This window comes from Podarcis bocagei (assembly GCF_964188305.1).
Source record: "Podarcis bocagei genome assembly, chromosome: 8".
NCBI classification, from domain to species: domain Eukaryota; kingdom Metazoa; phylum Chordata; class Lepidosauria; order Squamata; family Lacertidae; genus Podarcis; species Podarcis bocagei.
This window is the reverse complement of record NC_138133.1, coordinates 88,991,900-89,018,027: the sequence shown is the minus strand read 5'-3', so window position 1 is coordinate 89,018,027 and position 26,128 is coordinate 88,991,900. Positions and strand designations below refer to the sequence as shown.

General features: G+C 46.3%; 1 protein-coding gene across 9 annotated transcripts in view; it reads right to left on the bottom strand.

Annotated features, from left to right (window-relative positions):
• The window catches only part of ADGRB1 (adhesion G protein-coupled receptor B1), a 385,256-nt gene that overhangs the window by 126,068 nt on the left and 233,060 nt on the right, over nt 1-26,128 (bottom strand). For all 9 annotated transcript variants that reach the window (XM_081204321.1, XM_081204325.1, XM_081204320.1 and 6 more), the window contains exons 16-17: nt 24,562-24,664; nt 23,428-23,471 (exon numbers count right to left, since the gene is read on the bottom strand). In XM_081204321.1, the coding sequence (XP_081060447.1) occupies nt 23,428-23,471; nt 24,562-24,664 (147 nt within the window). The remainder of the gene's footprint in view (nt 1-23,427; nt 23,472-24,561; nt 24,665-26,128) is intronic.

The following is a 26,128-nucleotide window of genomic DNA, read 5'->3' as shown; positions in this document are numbered from 1 at the left end:
AAGAATAATTATAGCATACATCTACATTTTACGAAAGCTATGGTTTTCCCAGTAGTGATGTATGGAAGTGAGAGCTGGACCATCAAGAAGGCTGATCGCTGAAGAATTGATCCTTTCAATTCTGGTGCTGGAGGAGACTCTTGAGATTCCCATGGACTGCAAGAAGATCAAACCTATCCATTCTGAAGGAAATCAGCCCTGAGTGCTCACTGGAAGGACAGATCCTGAAGCTGAGGCTCCAAGACTTTGGCCACCTCATGAGAAGAGAAGACTCCCTGGAAAAGACCTTGATGTTGGGAAAGATGGAGGGCACAAGAAGAAGGGGACGACAGAGGACGAGATGGTTGGACAGTTTTCTCGAAGCTACCAGCATGAGTTTGACCAAACTGCGGGAGGCAGTGGAAGACAGGAGTGCCTGGCATGCTCTGGTCCATGGGGTCACAAAGAGTTGGACACGATTAAACGACTAAACAACAACATTTGCCTGCCTGCAACCCAAGGAGCAAGGTCTATGAGTGTAACTGGGGATTTCCCCCCATTTTTTTCTCCAAGTAGAGAAGCAATTTCAATTTCATGTATGGCCCTATACATCTCAAGACTTACTCCTTATATACCCAGTAGATCTGATCCCCTACTGGTGAGGCTTGCTGACCTCCCGGAAAAGCAAAAATATATATGACATTTTCCTGTTAGGCAAACATCATAAGACGACCCAGATGTTCGCCAGATTCTGTGCACAGATCTGTAGGCGCAGACCATCCCCCAACTCAAAATAGTTTGTGAAGAAAATCCGCAAACTCAGTTCCATGGGTGACTCTGAGCCATGTCTATGCGGTAGCTTATCTTAAAGTTTTAAGTGTCTATACGCTTATTGCATTTATAAATTTTAAATTTATTGTTGTACATTGTTTTAACTGTTTGTTTTCTTTCTGGGATTGTACTCCCAAGTGTGTTTTATAAACTGGTCTCCGACCGTAATAAATTATCTGTCTACCCAGTAGATCTCTGCAGTGTTCAGGAAAGTGTCTACTGCAAGCTTCAAAATTCTCAGACCTCAGAGCAGGGCTTTAAGTGTGGCTGCTCCTCTCTCATACCCTCCAACATTTCTCTGATGAAAACAGGGACATCCCGTTCCATAATGATAATTTAACTATTTATATCCCACACCTCTTACTGGGTTGTCTCTTACTGGTTGTTGTAATAATAATACATTAAATCTTTTTTAAAAAGACTTCCCTATACAAACTGCTCTGGGTTGGATAACTCCATACCCTCCAAAATTTCTCAAATGAAAATAGGGACTTCCTAAGGAAAAGTGAGACATTACGGGATTAAATCAGAAACCGGGACAAGTTCTTTGAATAAGGGACACCCTTGGAAACTTGGTGCACTTGGAGACTCTACAGCAGCTCTTCTGAGATACAACAGGAACTCACTAGCTACTCTAATTGAACACATTCTTGTCCCAACAGGCTTTTCCAGATGTATAAATGGGTCTTTGATGCGAACGCCCATTTCTTAGGGTTTTAGTCTTGTTTTAAAAAGCATTTGTTGGCTTTGCATTTTTAACTGCTTTTAATAATCGCATGTGTCAGTCGCCTTGAGATGGCTCTTTAGAAGGCAATTAATAAATCATCAGCAACATTAATGCTGATGCACATGGATTACCAAAGCACATTAAGGCTCTGTGCAAAAAGGATATGTCGATATGGGCACCCGTTCACAGGAAGATTCCTTCTTCAGCTGTGATTTAATCAATGCACATTTATGCACTGCTGATGTGTAAATTAAAAAAGAATCAGACAAAAAACACAGCACGTCGTGCACTTCTGAGCCCAGAGCACATACCAGAAATAGAAGAATGGTGGATAATAATAATAATAATAATAATAATAATAATAATAATAATAATAATAATTTATACCCCGACCATCTGGCTGGGTTTCCCCAGCCACTCTGGGCAGCTTCCAACAAAATATTAAAATACAATGGCCTGTTACACATTAAAAGCTTCTCTAAACAGGGCTGTTTTCAGATGTCTTCTAAAAGTCTGGTAGCTGTTATTCTCTTTGACATCTGGTGGGAGGGCGTTCCACAGGGCGGGTGCCACTACTGAGAAGGCCGTCTGCGTGGTTCCCTGTAACTTGGCTTCTCACAGTGAGGGAACCACCAGAAGGCCCTTGGTGCTGGACCTCAGTATCCTGGTAGAACGATGGGGGTGGAGACACTCCTTCAGGTATACTGGACTGAGGCCATTTAGGGCTTTAAATTTCAGCACCAACACTTTGAATTGTGCTCAGAAATGTACTGGGAGCCAATGTAGATCTTTCAAGACTGGTATTATGTGGTCTCGGCGGCTGCTCCCAGTCATTCTGGATTAGTTGTAGTTTCCGGGTCACCTTCAAAGGTAGCCCCACATAGAGTGCATTGCAGTAATCCAAGTGAAAGATAACTAGAGCATGAACCACTCTGATGAGACAGTCTGCGGGCAGGTAGGGTCTCAGCCTGCGTACCAGATGTAGCTGATAAACAGCTGCCCTGGACACAGAATTGACCTGCGCCTCCATGGACAGCTGTGAGTCCAATATGACTCCCAGGCTGCGCACCTTGTTCTTCAGGGGCACAGTTACCCCATTCAGGACTAGGGAGTCCTCCACACCCGCCTGCCTCCTGTCCCCCCAAAACAGTACTTCTGTCTTGTCAGGATTCAACCTCAATCTGTTAGCCGCCATCCGTCCTCCAACCACCTCCAGACACTCACACAGGACCTTCACCGCCTTCACTGGTTCTGATTTGAAAGAGAGGTAGAGCTGGGTATCATTCGCATACTGATGGACACCCAGCCCAAACCCCCTGATGATCTCTCCCAGTGGCTGCATGTAGATGTTGAAAATCATGGGGGAGAGGACAGAACCCTGAGGCACCCCACAAGTGAGAGCCCAGGGGTCTGAACACTCATCCCCCCCACCACTTTCTGAACACGGCCCAGGAGGAAGGAGCGGAACCACTGTATGACAGTGCTCCCAGCTGCTCTAGACGGTCCAGAAGGATGTTACGGTTGATGGTGTCAAAAGCCTCTGAGGTATCCAGCATTTCTAATGCATTGGTTCTGCTACAAAAACAAGATTAGGCAATGCAAGATCTCAGCATCCATGGAGTATTTGAATGGAGAGAATGTTGTAAGCACTTCCAGCTGCCAGTTAGAGTTGAGTATATAACAAGAGGAGATGGAGGGCGGGGGGAATAATTTCTTCTGTTCACATTTTAATGCAATCCCACCCAATCCACTCTTCCTGAACCAATTCACAAACCAATTCGCACAGGACTCTTTCCAAATAACACTACTAATTTTGCAATGCAGTTTCCCAACTCAGAATGAATCCAATACACACACACACACACACACACACACACAGAGAGAGAGAGAGAGAGAGAGAGAGAGAGACTTCTAGACAGACTGACACAGTAGAAACCAGACTTGCCATGTTCACATGTTCTACCTATGGGACCGCCTCTCCTGGTATGCCCCACAGAGGACCTTAAGATCCACAACATTTTGGAGGTCCCAGATTGCAAGATTGGTCACAACTAGGGCCAGGGCCTTTTCAGTACTGGCCCCGACTTGGTGGAACGCTCTGTCACAAGAGACTAGGGCCCTGCAGGACTTGACATCTTTCTGCAGGGCCTGCAAGACAGAGCTGTTACGCCTGCCTTTCGTTTGGACTCAGTCTGACCCTTATGTTTCCCTCCCCTTATGGTTTTGATCTATGGGCTACTTTTAAAATGAGGCTGCATTTTAAATTGCATTTTAATTTGTATTTTAAATTGGTTGCCCCCCCCCATTATGCTTTTACTGTAATTTTACTGGTGTTAGTCGCCCTGAACATGGCTCTGGCCGGGGAGGGCGGGGTATAAATAAAATTTATTATTACTATTATTAATACTTCCCCATCAGGCTGCTTTTGCCCATCCCCCCAACTAGGACCTGAGTTCCAAAGAAAGCCCAGCATGCAAGAGAGGGAATAGGAGCACATCAGCTGGGGAGAATTAGCAGGGAAGAGGCTCCTGCCACCTGCCTAGACCAGTGTCTTCTGGCTGCAGATGCTTTGGACTACAACTCCCATCAGGCTGTGCTGGCTGAGGACGATGGAGGTTATAGTACAAAACATAAAGGTAAAGGGACCCCTGACCATTAGGTCCAGTCACAGACAACTCTGGGGTTGCGGTGCTCATCTCGCTTTATTGGCCGAGGGAGTTGGCATACAGCTTCCAGGTCATGTGGCCAGCATGACTAAGCCACTTCTGGCGAACCAGAGCAGCTCACGAAAACACCGTTTACCCTCCCGCCAGAGTGGTACCTATTTATCTACTTGCACTTTGATGTGCTTTCGAACTGCTAGGTTGGCAGGAGCAGGGACCGAGCAACAAGAGCTCACCCCGTCGCGGGGATTCGAACTGCCGACCTTCTGATCTGCAAGCCCTAGGTTCTGTGGTTTAGACCACAGCGCCACCCGCGTCAGTACAAAACATGCAAGAAGCCAAAAGTTGAGGAACACTGTGCTATACTAATGTCCCTGCCCTTTCATTTCCATCATCTCTCCAAAGGCAGTTTTCGGAACACACTTCTCTTGAAGTAGCATGGAGTTCCTCCCCTGTGGTTCTGAAAAGCTCTCCCTATTAATAATGAGCAAGGCAAACTTGTTAGTGCCGCTGACCCTTCCATTCTTCTGCTCTAGAATAAAGAGGCAGATTGGGAATCTATTCAGTGGGGAATATTTAGAACCCAGCACCTGCTAGACAACTGTTCTGTAAAAGAGAAGCAACAGCAAACTGTAACTGCATCCCTTAATTGGCAATTTTGTGTGTGTGTGCCATTTGTGGGGGGGGGGGTCAAAGGCTGCTTATTTAGACAGGAATGTGGCTATTTTGTACTTTCCTTTTTTTATACACCCAGCTTTTTCTCCACCCACCTCTGTTTATTTTCTCTCAAGAAAGAAAGAAAGAAAGAAAGAAAGAAAGAAAGAAAGAAAGAAAGAAAGAAAGAAAGAAAGAAATTAAGAAAGAAAGAAAGAAAGAAAACATTTTACGTCATTATCCCCACCACCAATCCACTTGCTCCAAACTGGGACAGATGTCAAAACATCTGTGTGAAACAGTCATCCGCTTTTCACACTGTTGTTAATCTCAGCTCTGGGGACAAAGCAAGAAGGATTGAGAAGAGTTTCCCCTAAGGGGAGATTCCTTCTGTTTTCTGGTGTGAGGACAGGGAGGGTGTGATTTTGCTAATTAAATACCTGCTATTGTAGAGGCAGCTGAAAGAGGGAGGCTTCTAATTAAAACGGGAAGAGGGTGGTGGGTGGTGGAAATCAATCTGTTTGCCAAGGGCTCAGCTGGGGACAATCTCTCTCTCTCCCCCCCCCCAATAGCTCCCTGGATGGACCACACACAAGCAAATCTCAACTCTGCAGGGTCTGCTAACATGTAAGGCTTCCACCACAGATTGCTCGATTTAATCAGATCAGAAATTTGCCCTACAAGGGCTGGCAAGCTAAAAGGGTTGCTAGCAGATTGCTAGTCACTCACACCATCAACTTTCTCAAGCACACTTGATGTTAGAAAAGTCCCAGTTAATTGGGTGGCGTTTTCAAAGTCTATCTCTCCCCCACCCCAATCTTTCCTAGGACTTCCCCAGCCCCCTTCCTCTTCCTGGGGTTGGGTTCATTAGGCATATAAGAGAGCTAGTGCTGTATAGAGATTACAGTGCTGGACTGCAACCTGGGAGACCCAGGTTGAAATCCTCACTCCGCCATGAAACTCACTGGGTTGGGAAAGACCTGTGTGTGAATCCCAGGAAAGCTATTGCCATTGAGAGAAAACAGTGCTGTAAAGCACTGGGGTGTCCTGGGATAAGCTCAAATGCCACCATTCCCTGTGCCAGTGACACGTCGAGAGGAATGCTTATCAGAAGAGTCCTGCGGGATCAGGCCAATGGCTTATATAATCGGGCATCCTGTTCTCACTGTGAGCTACTTCAGAGACACCGAATTCTGCCCAACACTGGGAATGGGGGCTCCATCACATGGGCCTCCAGCCTGGCCACTCAAGGGGGGGGTGGAGGTTCAGCCCCATCCCAACAGATTTTGAAGTGAAAGCACCTCAACCCTATAGTGTTGGCACCTATGGATTACTTGAAGAACTTTCTTTTTTCTGTCCTGATCTTTCCAGCATTCAATTTCATTGGCTGTCCGTGAGTTCTAATGTTAGGAGAGAGGGAGATTAAGTTTTCCCTATCTGTTTTCTTCAGGCCATGCATTACAGTGGTACCTCTGGTTGCGAACAGGATCCATTCCGGAGGCCCGTTTGCAACATGAAAAGAGCGCAACCCGCAGCGGGTTGCGATTTGGTGCTTCTGTGCATGCGCGTGATGTCATTTTGCGCTTCTGCGCATGCACAAGCAGCGAAACCCGGAAGTAACCTTTTCCAGTACCTCCGGGTCGCCGCGAGACATAACCTGAAAGAACGTAACATGAAGCAAACGTAACATGAGGTATGACTGTACTTAAAAAACTTCTATCATGTCAACCACTGCTATTTTGTTTTTAGAAAAAGAGGTGGCAGAACTCACCATGAACAACTCCCTCATTCTCTTAGGAATGGCATTGGTGTCCGCCTGAGAGGTGCCAGAACTGACTTCCAGTAATCATCATCATCATCATCATCATCATCATCATCATCATCATCATATATTTATACCCCACCCATCTGGCTGGGTTTCCCCAGCCCCTCTGAGCGGCTTCCAACAAAAGATTAAAAATACATTCAAACATCAGTCATTAAAAACTTCCCTAAACAGGGCTTTGAGTTCCAGCTAAAGAAAAATCCTTGTGGTCATTTCTTATTCACCATATCTCTAAACTAAAAAATCCCCATCCTCCTAAAAACAAACAAACAAACAAACAAACAAACAAACAAAACAGGAAACCTCTGACATAGTGGCAACAGTTATTTGCCTGCTTTCACCATCTGACCTCAGATCAAATCAAATGCTAATAAATCCTTTCCTGGGGGAAAAATAATAACCCTGCACATTTGGAGCTGTCCGTTCAGCACCATAGAAGCAACCCTCTGCATTCCTAGGCCTCTTCCATCTGCGGCTCAGCGCCACCTACTGCAATACAGCCTGACACACTATGCATCACAATTCCTCAGCCGTAGGTCAGCTGCATGACAAGTTTACCCCCCTACCCCCACCCCACTTGCGGTCCCAAGAAGCTGCCAGGGCTAAGTATCGACCCAGCTGTCAGCTGTGGCTCACGTGTGTCGCTGTGCACTAATCCACTTTGCCAGCCGGCTAAGAAGCCAACGCTTCTTAGGGAGTTGAACTACTCAGAACTGCAGGGAGTGTGATGTGTTGGGATGTGCCATGGTTCTAGGGCAGGGGCTGCCAACGCTGTGCCCATCAGTTCGTCCAGCCAAAGAGGCTTTTTATGGCTCCCACGGGGTCTCCTCCCTCCCCAGTGAAATTAGTCTTGAAAGAAGCATCATGGTGCTGCTCATAGATTAGTATGGGGGGGAAGGCAAATTTCATGCTAGGGGTCATTAGGAATGGAACTGAAAATGAAACTGCCAATATATCTTAATGCAACCACATTTGGAATACAGTGGTACCTCGGGTTAAGAAATAACAACAACAACAACAACAACAACAACAACAACAACAACAACAACAACAACATATTTATACCCCGCCACTCTGGGCGGCTTCCAACAAAATATTAAAATGCAGTAATGCATCAAACATTAAAAGCTCCCCTAAACAGGGCTGCTTTCAGATGTCTTCTAAAAGTTTGGTAGTTGTTGTTCTCTTTGACATCTGGTGGGAGGGCGTTCCACAGGGTGGGTGCCACTACTGAATTCGTTCTGGAGGTCTGTGCTTAACCTGAAACTGTTCTTAACCTGAGGTGCCACTTTAGCTAATGGGGCCTCCAGCTGCCGTTGTGCCGCCGCCGTGCAATTTCTCATCCTGAAGCAAAGCTCTTAACCTGCGGTACTATTTCTGGGTTAGCGGAGTCTGTAACCTGAAGCGTCTGTAACCTGAAGCATCTGTAACCCGAGGTACCACTGTACTGTGTTCAGTTCTGGTCATCTCAAGTCAAAAAGGGTACTGTCAAGGTTCAGAAAACGGCAACCAAAATGATGAAGAGGATGAAGAGACTCCCCTACATAGAAAGGTTGGATGGTTTGGGAATTCTGAGCTTATAGAAAAGACAAATAAGAGGTGTCAGGACGGAATTTTACAAAACGATGCCTGGCATGGTAAGAGGAACGTTGTTGTTTTTTCCTCACTCTCTCATAACAACAGAACGAATGGACGTCCAAGAAGGCTGAAAGTTGGAAAATTAAGGACAGATAAAATGAAGTGACTTTTTTCACACAGTACACAGTTAAACTGTGAAACTCCCTAACAAAGGAGGCAATTATGGCTAACAACATGGATGCCTTTAAAAGAGGATTGGGGGGGGGGGGATGGCAGTTCAAAAAGCCATAGCTTGTTTAACTAATCCAGAATGCGGCAGCTAGACTGGTGACTGGGAGCGGCTGCCGAGACCTCATAACACCGTTCTTGAAAGACCTACATTGGCTCCCAGTATGTTTCCAAGCACAGTTCAAAGTGTTGGTGCTGACCTTTAAAGCCCTAAACGGCCTCAGCCCAGTAGACCTGAAGAAGCGTCTCCACCCCCATCATTCAGCCCAGACACTGAGGTCCAGCTTCGAGGGCCTTCTGGCAGTTCCCTCCCTGCAAGAAGCCAACCTACAGGGAACCAGGCAGAGGGCCTTTTCGGTAGTGGCGCCCACCCTGTGGAACGCCCTCCCATCAGATGTCAAAGGGAACAACAACTACCAGACTTTTAGAAGACATCTGAAGGCAGCCCTGTTTAGGGAAATCTTAATAGGCTATTGTATTTTAATATTCTGTTGAAAGCCACCCCATGTGGCTGGGGAAACCCAGCCAGATGGGCGGGATAGAAATGATTTTTTATTATTATTATTATTATTATTATTATTATTATTATTATTATTATTATATTAAACAAAGGTCCGTGTGAGCCTTTATTGTAATCTGAATCCATTGGTTCAAGTCCTATCCCCTGGAGTAGCAGGAAACAAGCTTGCTCCATTTTTAGAAATGTGCAACTGCTATCATTTTACCTCTCAGTCGTCTTGATGGTTCCTGTGTTGCAGGTGGGTTTTCTGTGGGGAGGGGGTCATGGGTCACTGCATAGACCCTAGATACCAGCTACATTATCACACATCTGCTTTCTGTGTGTGCGTGTGTTAAGGGGATACAGAATGACTTCAATCCATCACACTTACACACACTACCCTGGGCATGCAGTTATTGCTTTCCCTTACACTAATCTATTTCTCATTCCAACACTTTATGATGCATAAGAAGAAAATCAATTCTAAAAGAAATCCAAGGACTGACTCGGGGTTTTTTTAATGTCACAGTTGCTACAACTTTGGTGTGCATGAGTGAGTGATGCCTCCCCCTAGTGGCAGGTCTTGAGACAGAAAGAGCACAGCTCCCAATTCACCTCCAAATCTGTGTTTTCTAGAGGGATTTATCGCTGGGTGGAAAACACAGAAAGTGTTCCATCTGTGCAAAAAAGGGGGTGGGGCTTGGTTTCTACAAAGATTTCAATCGCATAATAATTGGCCTGCAGGATCAGAGCCAGGGCCAGCTAGCCAATCACTCTGTTTCCATCAGTGTCCAATCAGATGTCAGCGGGAACTTATAAGAAAGTTATTGGCATTCCAGTTTGATGCTGGTGGCTGACATTCAGAGATATACTCCTTCCAAACACATAGTCTCAATTTATCTTTACTATACGAAGAACATAAGAAGTGTCGGCTGGATCAGGCCATTCTGGTCCAGCATCCTGTTTTCACAGCAGTGACCAGATATCTGTGTGAAGCAGGATTTGAGCACAACAGCCTTCTCCCCACCTGCAGTTTCCAGCAACTGCTGCTGCCATCATAGTTAATGTCTAGGTGACACGATGATGTATGGAAGTGAAAGCTGGACCATGAAGAAGGCTGATCACCGAAGAATTGATGCTTTTGAATTCTGGTGCTGGAGGAGACTCTTGAGAGTCCCATGGGCTGCAAGAAGATCAAACCTATCCATTCTGAAGGAAATCAGCCCTGAGTGCTCACTGGAAGGACAGATCATGAAGCTGAGGCTCCAATACTTTGGCCACCTCAGGAGAAGAGAAGACTCCCTGGAAAAGACCCTGATGTTGGGAAAGATGGAGGGCACAAGGAGCAGGGGACGACAGAGGACGAGATGGTGGGACAGTGTTCTCGAAGCTACCAAGATGAGTTTGACCAAACTGCGGGAGACAGTGGAAGACAGAAGTGCCTGGCATGCTCCGGTCCATGGGGTCACGAAGAGTCGGACACAACTAAACGACTAAACAACAAGGCGACACGATGACCATGTACATACGCAATAGACAATCTTTATAGAATTCCTTCAAACCATAACAAGTGACTACATTATTACATGAGCACTGTTCTACAGCATTTGATATTTTCATTTACACACATTCATTCAAAATAAGATGGGTTTATGAAGCAATTCTATATCCTCCCACCACACTGACAAAGAATTCTAAGAAAAAGTAGTCAATATCTGGAATCACTGTTCAGTGTTGGACATCATATTTGCCGAATGCACAAAGCTTCACAGCTTGTCTTTCATTGTACAAAGTCTGGTACCTCGCTTCATTTAAAGATTTTCAGAGACTTTGAGTCTAAAGATTTCATTTTGTACTTGTTATGGTTTGAAGGAATTCTATAAAGATTGTCTATTGTGTATGTACATGGTCATCGTGTTGCCTAGACATTGCTGACGATCTCTTTGCAACACAGGGGTTTCTTTGCTTACTTATCCATCATAGTTAATAGCTGCCGGTGGATTTATGGAATCATTTAAGGCAGGCTTTGCCATCCTGTGGCCTCCGGCTGTTTTGGATCACAACTCCTAGTAGCCCAGCAACTATGGGCTGGCCACACCTGATGGCACTTGGCAAAGACTGGCCTTAAACCTAGTAGGCATACTAATCATTTCTTGTATCGGTGAGTTCCACATGTTAAGATTTTTGAAGGAAACTGTTCAGAGGCGGAAGAAGAAGAAGAAGAAGAAGAAGAAGAAGAAGAAGAAGAAGAAGAAGAAGAGGAGGAGGAGGAGGAGGAGTTTGGATTTGATATACAAAGCGGCTCGCATTCTCTTTTCCCTTTCTCCCCCACAACAAACACTCTGTGAGGTGAGTGGGACTGAGAGACTTCAAAGAAGTGTGACTGGCCCAAGGTCACCCAGCAGCTGCATGTGGAGGAGCGGGGAAGCGAACCCGGTTCCCCAGATTACGAGACTACCACTCTTAACCACTACACCACACTGGCTCTCAAGGATAGCGCTTGCCTTCAGACACAAAAACTTACGTGTTGAAAGCAGTTCCTTCTACATGACACTTCTAGGATCTACTAAATGATGACAGTGAAATGATTGCAGAAATATAGATCAATTATTTTCAGCAAGGAGAAAGGGGTTTTTAATATAAAAAATGAGGGCTGTGTTAGACTACCACTTGCAGCCCTTGTTAGAGGAAATGGAATCTTTTTCAAGGAACTTGGAGAGCCCACCTAAAAGGAGTGGTGAGATTTTAGAACCCCTAAATTCTTCTCCAGCTTGGGTGGTTTCTTAGAATCCACTGCTGCTACCTAGGAAGATGCCTATACAAAGCTAGATCATCAGTCTATCCAGCTCAATATAAAAAGGTAAAGGACCCCTGGACGGTTAAGTCCAGTCAAAGGCGATTATGGGGTTGTAGCGCTCATCTTGCTTTCAGGCCAAGGGGGCTTGCATTTGTCCACAGACAGCTTTCGGGGTCATGTGGCCAGCAGAACTAAACTGCTTCTGGCGCAACAGGACACTGTGATGGAAACCAGAGCACATGGAAACTTTGTTTACCTTCCTGCCACAGCAGTACCTATTTATCTACTTGCGCTGGTGTGATTTCAAACTGCTAGGTTGGCAGGAGCTGGGACAGAGAAATGGGAGCTCACTCCATCACGGGGACTTGAACTGTCATCAGCAAGCCTAAGAGGCTCGGTGACTAGACCACAGCACCACCCGCGTTCCAAGCTCCTTTACCTTTGCCTCAATAAAGTCTATACCGAATGGAAGTGGATCTCAGGGACTTCAGTCTTTCTCCAGCCCCACCTGGGAATGCCATGGATTGAACTACTGAGCCATGGTCCTTTCATTGGAACTCTCAAGGGAATGACCATTCCTATGGGAAAGGGAGCAAGGAAATGGCCAAGTATTGTTGTTCCAGTTGCAGCTGGTGTGGTGGTGAAGCTGCCCTTCCAATACTGGCATGACTGCATCTCACCTTGATAGGGCGGGGCAAAGCAGTGGCAAGGGCAGGGTTGTACAGGGGACCCAGCAGGGCTCCAGAGGTGCATCTACCCAGATGAAAATGATGTATAGGTGGTATATCACCCTGGTAAAATTAGCTAAAATGTATAAAATAAGTAACAAATGTTGGAAATGTAAAGATAAGGAAGGAACTTTTTATCACATGTGGTGGGAATGTAAAAAAGTGAAAAGCTTCTGGGAAATGATATATAATGAGATGAAAAAGATGTTGAAATATACATTTATTAAGAAACCAGAAGCATTTTTACTTGGCATTGTAGGAGATGATATTAATATACAGGATTGTAAGTTGTTTTTTATATGCAATGACTGCAGCAAGAATATTATTGGCACAAAAATGGAAGCAAGAAGAACTACCGACGAAAGAAGAATGGAGGATGAAGTTGATGGACTATGCAGAATTAGATAAATTAACAGGAAGTATTCGAAACCTGTGGGATCAGAGATTCTTAGAAGACTGGAGTAAATATATGAACCATTTGAAAAGTAATTGTTTACTCTAGTAGGATTGCAAGAGGTTTTGTAAGGTGGATTGAAATACTGCAAGAAAGACTATGAAGAGAATTATTAGTTAAGAATAATTAAATGGAATATAGAAATTAAGAAATGCAGAATAAGTGATAAAGAATGGAAAATCATCAGAGGTGTTGACGGAAGTCTAAAATATTGTATAAGATGAGAAGATATGTTGTATGACTGTTGGAACTGATATCTTAAAAAAAATCTATCTATCTATCTATCTATCTATCTATCATCTATTTATCTATCTATCAATCTATCTATCTCTAGGACCCTCGTACCTACAGGACCGCCTCTCCCGGTATGCCCCACGGAGAGCCTCAAGGTCCATAAATAGCAACACCCTAGTAATCCCGGGCCCTAAGGAAGTTAGATTGGCTTCAGTCAGAGCCAGGGCCTTTTCAACTCTGGCTCCGCCTGGTGGAACGCTCTGTCTCATGAGACCAGGGCCCTGCAGGATCTGATTTCTTTCCACAGGGCCTGTAAGACAGAGTTGTTCCACCTGGGCTTTGGTTTGGAGCCAATTTGATTCCCTCCCCCTCTTTCTTTTTCCTTTTTCTTTCTCCTCCTGTGATGAGGCTATATTTTAATATTTTAATGTTTCAATATTTTAGTGTTGTATTTTAATGTTGTATTCATTCAACTTAATTTTATTATTGCTTGTTAGCTGCCCTGAGCCTGGCCTTGGCTGGGGATGGCAGGGTATAAATAAAAATTATTATTATTATTATTATTATTATTATTATTATTATTATTATTATTATTATCTATCAAGAGATGCATTTACCCAGCCCTGACCTTTGACCCAGCTCAGCAGCATCAAAAGTCAGGAGGACGGGCTCCATAGCAGTGGCACCAGTGGCCAGAGGCTGCCTCTGTGGCTCTGCCCCACAACACAACCTGCTTCTGCACTCCTCTCTTCTTCCCATCTGGTCCCACTGTTGCAACCACCATCACAGCAATTTGCCAGATGAGAAAAGTGAAGGCTGGCGGGAAACATTTTTGGCTACATTCTGGTTCACTTTCGGCATCAGCCCTACTCAGAGCAGGTCCAGATGGGCTCAGCTAACTTAGCTTCATCCATTTCACTGGGTCTATTCTGCTCAAAACAACATTGAATACAACCTTCTGAGTCTCAACTTTTTGTACTTCTTCGCAGAGGAAAAATAACTGGTAAATTAATCTGAGGTGAGCGTGGGAAAGCTCACAAATTCTCCCAAAGGTCTCAGTGTAGAAGAAGATTGGTTGATGATTAACTCGTTGCTGGATCCTAGAGTTTCCTTTCTGGATTTGAAACCCTCAGGGTCAGGGTCCGGAAGGTAATAAGAGCAACCTGGCTGCTGAAGTGAATTACAGAAGCCATTCTAGAATCTGCTATCCATTCCAGGGTTTTGGTGGAGCTGAATAAAATCATTTGACACTTTGCTGGAACTGATTGGATAAGGCACTGCCCATCTTTAGTTCATTGTGTGTTTTATGGTGCATTGTAAACTGCCCTGAATGCTCTTTGTGGGCATGAGACAGAATATAAATCCCATTTTTTTAAAGAAAAGATAAGGAGGGAAGCAAAAGGGCATATATGAGGCAACCCGCTAACTCTTCCATGCCAGTTCGAAAAACAAGAAAACCACACACTTTACAATTGCCAAAGGAGAGATGACAACCTTGCAGTAAATTCAGAGGCCAACACATGCTCCCTTCTTGAAATTTCAAAAGGAGAGATTGCAACCTCACAATAAATTCAATGTGCACTCGGGATCTCTGGATTTGAAATGCCTGTTGGCTGACTCCTGTTTCAGCCAACCCCTGTAAGTTAAGCCATTCAAGAGTCTGGGCAGAGCATTTGACCGCTGCTGTTTCCGTCTGCTGGGTCAAGTAAGTAATGCTGAGAAGAACTCCCAATGCATTAGCAATTCTTGGCACATTCTTAGCAAGCTGCACAAGCAACAATGAATTCAAGAGTTATATGGGGAGCGGTGTGTGCACTCTGCCACCCTGTCCCAGACTCATGAAGCAGCAAACAATTCTCTCTGTGTGCAAGGGGGTGGGGATTCTACCATGTGTCTACAGAACAAAGCAAATTTACCTCCTCCAGCGGGAACATGAGACCATGGGGAGCTGGCTCCAAAATAGTCAGTTAGAAATACTTGTGGTCTGCATTTATACAATATCCATGATGGGGGAGGAGCCTCAGGCAAAAAGCCTTAGTTACCTATCCACAAGTACACCACACACAAGGTATACATGCACACATTTGCAAAAAGCAGAGAAACCACCCCAACAAAGGTCCGCATAGTTAAAGCTATGGTTTCCCCAGTAGTGATGTATGGAAGTGAGAGCTGGACCATCAAGAAGGCTGATCGCCGAAGAATTGATGCTTTTGAATTCTGGTGCTGGAGGAGACTCTTGAGAGTCCCATGGACTGCAAGAAGTTCAAACCTCTCCATTCTGAAGGAAATCAGCCCTGAGTGCTCACTGGAAGGACAGATCCTGAAGCTGAGGCTCCAAGACTTTGGCCACCTCGTGAGAAGAGAAGACTCCCTGGAAAAGACCCTGATGTTGGGAAAGATGGAGGGCACAAGGAGAAGGGGACGACAGAGGACGAGATGGTTGGACAGTGTTCTCGAAGCTACCAACATGAGTTTGACCAAACTGTGGGAGGCAGTGGAAGACAGGAGTGCTTGGCGTGGTCCATGGGGTCACGAAGAGTAGGATACAACTAAACGACTAAACAACAACAGATACATTCTGCATATTCACTGCTGTGTGGTGACCATACATATTAGAAAGCCTGAAATCACCAGAGCTCCATTTATGAACATAAGAAGAGCATGTTGGCTCAGGTCAACGACCCATCTAGTCCAGCATCCTCTTCTCATAGAGGCCAACCAGATGTCTCTACTGGGAAACCTGCAAGCTGGACTGGGGCACGAGACCTCTCTCCTCCTATGGTTTCCAGCAAATGACATTCAGAAGGATTGCTACCTCCAACCTTGGAGGCACAGCATAGCCATCATGGTGAATCCTCCATGACTTGGTCTCATCCTTTTTCAAAGTCGGTGGCTACCACTATCTCCTCTGGCAGCGAGTTCCACAGTTCCATAAGAACAAAAGAACAACCTCCTGGATCAGGCCAAAGCCCCATCTAGACCAACGTCCTCTTCTCACAGTGGCCGACCAGATCCCTTTGGGAAGCCTGCAAGCAGGAGTTCATCACAAGAGCCCCCTCTCGGGGAGCAACTAGTTTTCAGAAGCATTGCTGTCTCTCATGGGAGGCAGAGTAGAGCCATTGTGCCTAGTAGCCGTCAAGAGCTCTCCCATCCATAAGGTAAAGGTAAAGGGACCCCTGACCATTAGGTCCAGTCATGGTCGACTCTGGGGTTGCAGTGCTCATCTCGCTTTATTGGCCGAGGGAGCCGGCGTACAGCTTCTGGGTCATGTGGCCAGCATGACTAATCCGCTTCTGGCGAACCAGAGCAGTGCACGGAAACGCCGTTTACCTTCCCGCCAGAGCGGTACCTATTTATCTACTTGCATTGGTGTGCTTTCGAACTGCTAAGTTGGCAGGAGCAGGGACCGAGCAACGGGAGCTCACCCTGTCACGGGGATTCGAACCGCCGACCTTCTGATTGGCAAGTCCTAGGCTCTGTGGTTTAACCCACAGCGCCACCCGCGTCCCATCCATAAATTTGTCTAAACCATGAATTTGTCTAATTTACAACACAACTCTCTCTCTCTCTCTGTTACCACCTCTGCAAACCCTCCAGCATAACTCTGCCCAAATCCAGGACAATGTCTGTGAGGTTCTCTTCTCTTTGTGCACAGCCACCACCCCAGCTGTGGGTCAAGTGGCGCTGGGCTCGCAGATCCCTAGTACATGCACTCTGCTCTCTCCAGTGCTTCTGGGGCTGCGAGAGGTGAAGCAGAGGGCTGTCCTCACTTCCTCACTTCCTCACTCCAACCCATCACATTGACATTGCTCTATTCTCCAACGCATGTTCTGATTGGGGGAGAGCCTGGCCTCTCCCAGCAGCCACCGCTGCTGCCCTCTTTCCCCACTAAATTTTAAAAGACACTGAGAAGAGGGGAAAGTTGTGCTCCTCAGTGTCAGAAGCCCAAGGGCGGATGCATGGATCCAAGGACATTCCAGTATCCAATCAGATGGCATCTTTAAATCCGTGATGTCCCGGTCAAAACGGGACAATTGTGCGGTATGCATACGGATCAATTGCAGAGAAAGACACATTTTTGCTGCTGTGTGTGTGCTCAAGAAGGACACACATTCAAACCTGATGCCCAGAAAATTCTGCCAGTCGGGTCAACAATGGCTCTTAGCCATCGTGTCTCCACTCACCACCCCGATCCCCAGGGGAAAGGAGAGGTAACTAATAATACTAATTATACTCTACTAATAATACTAATTATACTCTACTAATAATACTCTACCAGCAGTTCTCAGCTGAGGCCTGGTTCAGGGTGGCTGCAAATCTCCTCCTCGCTCCTTTGCACCCTCCCTCGATGAGGATATTTTCTCCGGCTTTCGGGATCCGTGGCCTCTTCCAGTTAAATTGCCAGAGCTAATTTATTCCCTCCCGCAGACTGCCGTGGGCGCCTCCCTGCCTCCCCCCCCCTCTCTCTCTCCACAACTCAGTCCCGTCCCATTCCTGCCCCCCCCCCACCTTCAAGGCCAGTAAAGCTGACTAACTCACAGGCCTGAGCATTTCAAAGATGCCATGTGACTGGTAAGCATGGAAACCCATAATGAGGCCCCCACATCGCTGGTGCACAACAGGAGGCAGCCAGGAGCCTGAAAACTGGACACTTCCCAAGGAGGTTGGTAGAACAGTGGAAAGGGGGAGCAGGAAAGTGAACATAAAGTGGGAGTCAGTGAGATAAACACCCACAACCAAAGCAGAGATAAGGGGAGCAAAAGAGAACCGTCAACAGCATCTTCACCCTGAATTGAGTGTCCTGGCATTGAGGAACCTGTTCCATCAACATGTAGGGCATGTTGGTGCGCTGAATCCCACAGGCCAGCCAGCTAACCCTGGGCATTGTTGGGTATTCAGAGGAGGGAGGGCCCTAAAAGGGATGTTTTCCTTTTCTCAAGTGTTTGGAGAGGAGGGAAAATTGGGACATGCCGATCTGAACTTAATTCAGAGGAGGGAGACAGAATCGCCAGACCTCTGTTTCCATGGCACAATTACACCCTTTACATCAGAAATTTTGCACCTTGCCATAGCTAGCCTCTTTTAAGGGGGACATATGGGAAGAGAATAAATGGAATGGGGGCATTGTTGTCCCTCACGCAATGAGGAGGGGAGGGAGATGCCTGAATAGTTCTCTTTTCATTCATTTCCATCGGATCTTTCACACGATAAAATTTCCCAGAAAATCATACAGTGATACCTCGGGTTACATACGCTTCAGGTTACAGACTCCACTAACCCAGAAATAGTGCTTCAAGTTAAGAACTTTGCTTCAGGATGAGAACAGAAATCGTGCTCCTGCAGCGCGGTGGCAGCAGGAGGCCCCATTAGCTAAAATGGTGCTTCAGGTTAAGAACAGTTTCAGGTTAAGTATGGACCTCTGGAACGAATTAAGTACTTAACCTGAGGTACCAGTGTAATAATAACAATAATTTAGTATTTATGCCCCGCCCACCTAGCTGGGTTTCCCCAGCCACTCTGGGCGGCTTCCAACAGAATGTTAAAATACAATAACCCATTAAACATCAAAAGCTTCCCTAAACAGGGCTGCCTTCAGATGTCTTCTAAAAGTCTGGTAGTTGTTGTTCTCTTTGGCATCTGGTGGGAGGGCGTTCCACAGGGCGGGTGCCACTACCGAGAAGGCCCTCTGCCTGGTTCCCTGTAACTTGGCTTCTTGCAGGAAGGGAACCACCAGAAGGCCCTCGGTGCTGGACCTCAGTGTCCGGGCAGAACGATGGGGGTGGAGACGCTCCTTCAGGTATACAGGACCGAGGCTGTTTAGGGCTTTAAAGGTTAGCACCAACACTTTGAATTGTGCTTGGAAACATACTGGAAGCCAATGTAGGTCTTTCAAGACCGGTGATATATGGTCTGCTTGTCAGATGGATTAACTCTGTGGACAATATTGGGGTGGTCAACCTACAGGTTGAAGGCTGAATGTGGGGCTCGGCCTCATTGGGAAAGCCCTTGGCAAGTGGTCAGACCTCTTGGAAGAGCCACCTGTGGTTCCCCTTCTAGCCTGATGGGTAGCGATGAAGAAGAGAGAATTGGGTGTCAGAGAAAGAGAGAGGGGGGGAGTCAAAGAGAAAGAGGGGGAAAGAGGAGTGTCAGAAAGAAAGTGAATGGGGTGTGCGGCCTAGGACCCACGTACCTATAGGACCGCCTCTCCTGGTATGCCCCATGGAGGACCTTAAGGTCCACAAATAACAACACTTTGGAGGTCCCAAGCCTCAAGGAGGATAGATTGGTTTCAACTAGGGCCAGGGCCTTTTCAGCACTGGCTCTAACGTGGTGGAATGCTCTGTCACAAGAGACTAGGGCCCTGCGGGACTTGACAGGGCCTGCAAGACAGAGCTGTTCCACCTGGCCTTTCATTTGGACTCGGTCTGACCCTTATGTTTCCCTCCCCTTATGGTGTTGATTTATCGGCTACTTTAAAATGAGGCTGCAATTTAAATTGCATTTTAACCTGTATTTTAAATTGGGTACTCCCCCCCTTCTCTTTTCCCCCTATTATGTTTTTACTGTGATTTTATTGGTGTTAGCTGCCCTGAGCCCGGCTCTGGCTGGGGAGGGCAGGGTATAAATAAAATTTATTATTCTTATTAAATAGAGAATGGGAGAGGAAGAAAAAGGAGTGTCAGAGACAGACAGACTTGCCTATTTCAGGTCTTTCCCTGTACATGTTTTGCTGCTGCTTCAACCACTGTTATGTGTGTGGCCCACGGCCAATTATCCCCAAGGGAATAAGGCACTTAACAGAAAAAGAGGCTTCACATCCATCCATCCCCCAATCTTCACCTGATGTTCTGAGAATCAAGATATTTAAGGTGTACATTTGCATCAGGCTCTGCCTCCAGAGAATTCACTTCTCACACACATTACTCCCATTTTTCTGCCTGGACTATGAGGTCCAGCGCTGAGGGTCGGCTGGCTGTTCCCTCACTGCAAGATGCCAAGTTACAGAGAACCAGGGTGGGTGCCACTACTGAGAAGGCCCTCTGCAGTTTCTTAGAAGGATGACCATGGGGATGTGGGAATTTCCCCTGTGGCCCACCCTTCCAGTTCCTCCTCTTTGAACTGCAAATCCCAACACTTCCCCACCAGCCTAGAATAATAGAATTGAGGCTAAGAGACCTAACACCCTGCAATACAGGAATCACAGCTAAAGAAGACCTGGCAGGTGGCCACCCAACCTCTACTTAAGACCTCCAGTGAAGGAGAGTCCACAACCTTAGGAGGTGGGTCATTCCATTGTTGAACAACTCTTACCTTCAGAATATTCTTCCTAAGTTTTAGTCAGAATCTCCTTTCTTGTAACTTGAATCTGTTAGGTCTGTTCCTCTGGAACAGTGGAAAACAAACTCGCTCCATCTTCCATGTGACAGTCTTTCAGATATCTGAAGATGGCTACCATATCACATCTCCTCTTTTCCAGGCTAAACATACCTAACTCCTTCAACTGCTCCTCATCAGGCTTGGTTTCCAGACCTTTGACCATCATGTTCACCCTCCTCTGCACACCTTCCAGTTTATCAATATCATCCTTAAGCTGTGGTGCCCAGAACTGGACACAGCACCCCAGGTGTGGTCTGACCAAGGCAGAATAGAGCAATGATGCTATTACTCTCTTCATCCTGGACAAGCCCTGATCCTTCTCCACACTGAGAAGGCTGCATGCCCATCCTTACAAGCCACCGCAAAGGAAGCCTTCCCAGAGTTTTACTCCAGAGGAGATTTGGCAGCCTTTCAAGGCAATGGGGGAAAGGCGTTTGCCGAGACATCCACTCAAACTGTGCCGCTAAGCAGTTAATAATTACTTCCTATGAACACCCCTGGAAACACACAGCGGCGTAACCCAGAATCGTTCCAGGCTCGCAGCTTTCAATTCTGCGAGCTTCTGCAAAGCTCATTAATCACACGCGCTATTCTAAACACAAACAAGCGCTGGCTCCCCCAGCTTGTCCAATTCAAATATAAAAGGCGGGGCATTGAGGAGGAGGAAGGGGAGGGCTGGCTCACCAGAGCGACATGCAGTCACCCAAGCAGGCTGGATTTATTAAATCAAAGAGCCATTATTAACAATGCAGCTTAAATATCTATCTAAATGCAAATGAGCGCATGATGGATTGTAGGATCCCCCCCCCGCCATGTCCCTTCTTGTTTTTTTTTTTTTAAAGGATTCAGACACTTCATGTTAGGATTTCTTTTTTTGAGAAAGAGGGACACAAACCTGCTAATAAAGCCAGGTGTTTCAGGAACTGGAGCTTTAAAGGACAACCCGTCTTGATCTGTGTATTTAAACAACCCTTACAGGAGTTATTAAAATGGACCAGGCTTAATACTATGCTAACTATGTGGCTGAACCTGTTGCCAAAGGTAAAATGGTCAGGGACCCGTGACCATTAGGTCCAGTCATGACCGACTCTGGGGTTGCGGCGCTCATCTCGCTTTATTGGCCGAGGGAGCCGGCGTACAGCTTCCGGGTCATGTGGCCAGCATGACTAAGCCGCTTCTGGTGAACCAGAGCAGCGCACAGAAATGCCGTTTACCTTCCCGCTGGAGTGGTACCTATTTATCTACTTGCACTTTGAAGTGCTTTTGAACTGCTAGGCTGGCAGGAGCTGGGACCGAGCAATGGGAGCTCACCCCATCGCGGGGATTCAAACCGCCGACCTTCTGATCAGTAAGTCCTAGGCTCTGTGGTTTAGCCCACAGCGCTACCCGTGCCCCATCCATAAATTTGTCTAAACCATGAATTTGTCTAATTTACAACACAACTCTCTCTCTCTCTCTCTGTTACCACCTCTGCATACCCTCCAACATAACTCTGCCCAAATCTAGGACAATGCCTGTGAGGTTCTCTTCTCCTTGTGCACCTCAAGGCCACGATCATAAACACTCCATTTTAAGACTGATTCCCCCACTCCTTGACTCCTGATCACCTGCCTTTGCCTTTGATCTGATGGTGTTTGGTTTCTATAAAGGTTTTCCCCAACAAACTACCTGGCAATCGTGTGAGCCTCCAGATTCTGGCTCCCCAGCCACACAGCCCCTCCAGCTATCTTGCATCACAGGACAGTCTAGATTGAAAAGAGTTGCACATGGCCACACAAATGAACCAATTGACCTTTCTGCAGAATGCCAAAGGAAACAAAGGACTCCTTTGCATCTTGCAAGAGAGCAGATGCATGTTGAGCACTGAGTCAGTGGCCACAAGCAGGGAGTAATCATCAATCCTACTTCCTCAGCATGGGAAGATGTGCTATGCAAGGCACATGAGCTAGAATCTTATGCGCAATCATAAAACCTTTTATATGTCCACATTAAAGTATTAATTTATGAAACATCCATAAGAAAGGGGAGAGCTGCTATCCCTCAGCCAGTTGCATTCCTTGGGCTGGTGCTTCCTCTGTGTTCCGCTCTCCCTTCCTTATGGTTTAATTTTGAGAATCTAAATAATTGATTTTGCAATGGGCACATGGGCTGTTTGATGAACTTACAGTATGCAATTGATTACAAATATTGTGTAACTTACATTGCCATTATGTTGCTCTGCCACATTGATTTCAGTGTAAAGGAAACACAGTACAGTGGTACCTCGGGTTACAGACGCTTCGGGTTACAAACTCCGCTAACCAGGAAGTGGTTGCTCCAGGTTAAGAACTTTGCCCCAGGATAAGAATGAAAATCACGTGACAGCAGCACAGCGGCAGCGGGAGGCCCCATTAGCGAAAGCATGCCTCAGGTTAAGAACCGTTTCAGGTTAAGAATGGACCTCTGGAACGAATTAAGTTCTTAACCCGAGGTACCACTGTACAAATGGAAGGGGCGGGGAATGTGAACCATTACAAATCATTTGCAAACAAGAGTGAATACTCATTGCATTCAAAGGGTTGATGTTTGTTCTGGGCATGGGATGAAAAAGCGAACACGAGCCATTTCCAGTCCTGTTTTAAGTTTTTGTTGAGATTCCTTGATGTCTCTGCTTGCTACACCATAAGATGGACACAGATCAGAGTGGGGATGAATTGGAAGGACTATCCAATCACATGAGTTAAGAAACAAAGTGTGTCCGACCATTCCTTCTGTGTTGCAAATACACTCCACAATGGCAGCCTTCCCCCACCGGATGAAAAAATAATGCTTTTTCTTGACCCAACAGTGAGAAAAATAACCCACTGAACTTACACATCAGTTTCCTCCCATAGGATGCAGGTCTGGTTGGTAGTTCCCTGCCAGGACGAGAAAAGAGGAAAGCAGAAAAGAGCTGGTGTTGAATCGTTGACTGAGAGATCTGCTTAAATACAGCATAACATGTACTTGAATTATTATCCAGGTGAAGCAAAACTAGTCCCATGGAAACTTTAGTTCGCCCCATTTCCACCTCCCTCTCCTGCCTCAGAGGCCTTTAGGGCATGCTAGGTAGTGTAGTCCAGCCACACTTCCTGTTGCTCCATATGAGTGAAATCCCAAACTCAACTTCCTCTAAACCACAGTTAGGGAACCAATGACTCTCCCAGTGTTGTTGGCTTCCAGCTCCCATCAGCCCTTGCCAACAGAGCCAATGTTCAGGAACTGATGGGATCTGTCACCCAGCAACATCTAGAGTAGAGGTCTTCATCGTTCAGTGTCCCCAGATGTAAATAGGATCATAGAATTGTAGAGTTGGATGGGATCCAAAGGGTCATCTAGTCCAATACCCTGAAATGCAGGAACTACAGCTGAAGAATCCCTGACAGATGTCCATCCAACCTCCATGCAAAGACCTCCAATGAAGGAGAGCCCAACACCTTCCACGGGTGTCCATTCCACTGTTGAATAGCTCCCACTGTCAGAAAGTTCTTCCTAAGGTTTAGTCAAAATCTCCTTTCTTGTAATTTGAATCCATTGGTTTGGATCTGGCCCTCTGGAGCAGCAGAAAATGAGCTTGCTCCATCTTCCATGTGTCAGCCCTTCAGATGTTAATTCAGATGCTGTTGTCAAACTCCAAGTCCCATCAGTCGCAGCTGAGCCAAAGATCAAGTTGATGGAAGTTGTAGTCCTACAACATGTGGGGACCCAGCCTTGGAGTCAACTGATCTAGAAGACCATAGGGGATCTAGTTGATCCCAACCTTTCTATACGCCTTTACCATTTAAAAACAAAGCAACCCACACATTTCTTTTTTCAAGTTTACCCACCTTCCCTAAAAAAACACCCAACCTCTCAAAATACAGTGTTTCTTCCTAGGCTCAGATGTCATAGGGTTTTGGGGTGGCAGCAGCTATACTGAACTTCATTCATATCAGCGACATTTTCCTTTTTAGCGAAGTAGGTGCTTACATTGTACAAATGGGAGAACTCAATTTCCATTGGGGTGAGCAGTGAGCGGGGAGCTGGTTTCACAGTCACAGAGATGACTCTGGAATTCAGAACTGTAGTATTTCTAGGGAGAAAACACAGCATGTCAAAAGGCAGCGAAGGGGCAGAATGGGGAGAAGTCACAGCAATGGAGAGAAACTCCCATGACGTTATTCATTTTCAAGTGTTGTGATTCCACCTTTGCACAAAATCTTCCTAAGGCAGTTTGCGATCAGCATGGCACACTTTAAAACTGATGGATTAAACAGCAATGTTGGAACAATGAAATAAATACAAGGAGACAAAAGGCCAGCAGCGAAAATCACGATATTGTTACCCAGAAACTTAAGAGAACAAAGCAACCAGGTGACTAAATGAGAAACATATAACAATAAAAGCTTGTAGGCAGATAAGAACATAGCAAAGAGCAGGATCAGGTTAAAGGTTCATCTCTATTAGCATCCTGTTCTCACAGTGGCCAACCAGATGACTCTGTAAGAAGCCCACAAGGAGAATATTAGCGCAAAGCCACTTCCAATCTGCAGAGGAAGTGGGATTGCAGGTGTCATGGCCCCTCCATGCGCGCAGAGGCTGGAGCCCAGCCCCCACACGATTGGGGGAATCCCCGGCTGTGTCACCCCTTGGCCAGCCAATTGGCTGGCTTGGGGGGCATGGCCTGCCCGATGTAAACGCAGGCGCGGTCAGGGATATCCCTATTTTCCCACATACCAGCTGTTCCTGTTTCCCACCCTCCCACCCTTTAAGCTGTTCGTTCCTTGATCTTGCTATGGACCTTGGTTGGTCGCCGTTGAGGGGCCTGGTAGGAATTTTTCCACTTGGCAAATTGGCACCAGCCACTTGGTTTTCGCCTACCTCGTAGCAAATCATTACAACTTTCTTAGCATTGACGGTTAGGCATTGGTATTGGTATTGTTTTGTAGATGGAAGAGGGGAGGAAACGCCATCACCTGCCCCACATATTGAAGGGTAGTCTGATAAAGGATTCTGGGGGGTGTGGCCCTGTCCGAAGCCTGGGGAGGTGAGGGTCTAAGGCATGCCCCCTAGCGGTGACCCCAGGGGAATTCCTAGTTGATGTGCATCAGCAGGACTCGCCTTACTGGTGATTAACCCTTCCCGGACTTCAAGCTGAAGCCGGATAGTCTGTTAGCACCAATGCCTAAGCCAATACTGCTCATCACCTGTAACCAATAAAGTTGTGGCCATATTTAGCCCATTAACCTTAAATAATTGTGTCGTGTGTCTTTATTTCCACTGGGAGGGACAGGAACGCGCCACGCAACAGCCTTCTCCCTACTTCTGATTCCCAACAATCAGTATACAGAAGCATTACTGCCTCTGATCACAGCCATCATAGCAAGTAGCCATTGACAGCCTCGTCCCCCATGAATCTGTCTAATTTTCTTCTGAAGTTGATGGCCATCACTACCTCTTGTGAAGGCGAATGCCACACTTTAAGCTGCTGTGAAGATATTGCCAAGGAGTTTGTACAATCCACATGAAAGGTTGTTGCAGTTCCACAGAATCCTTT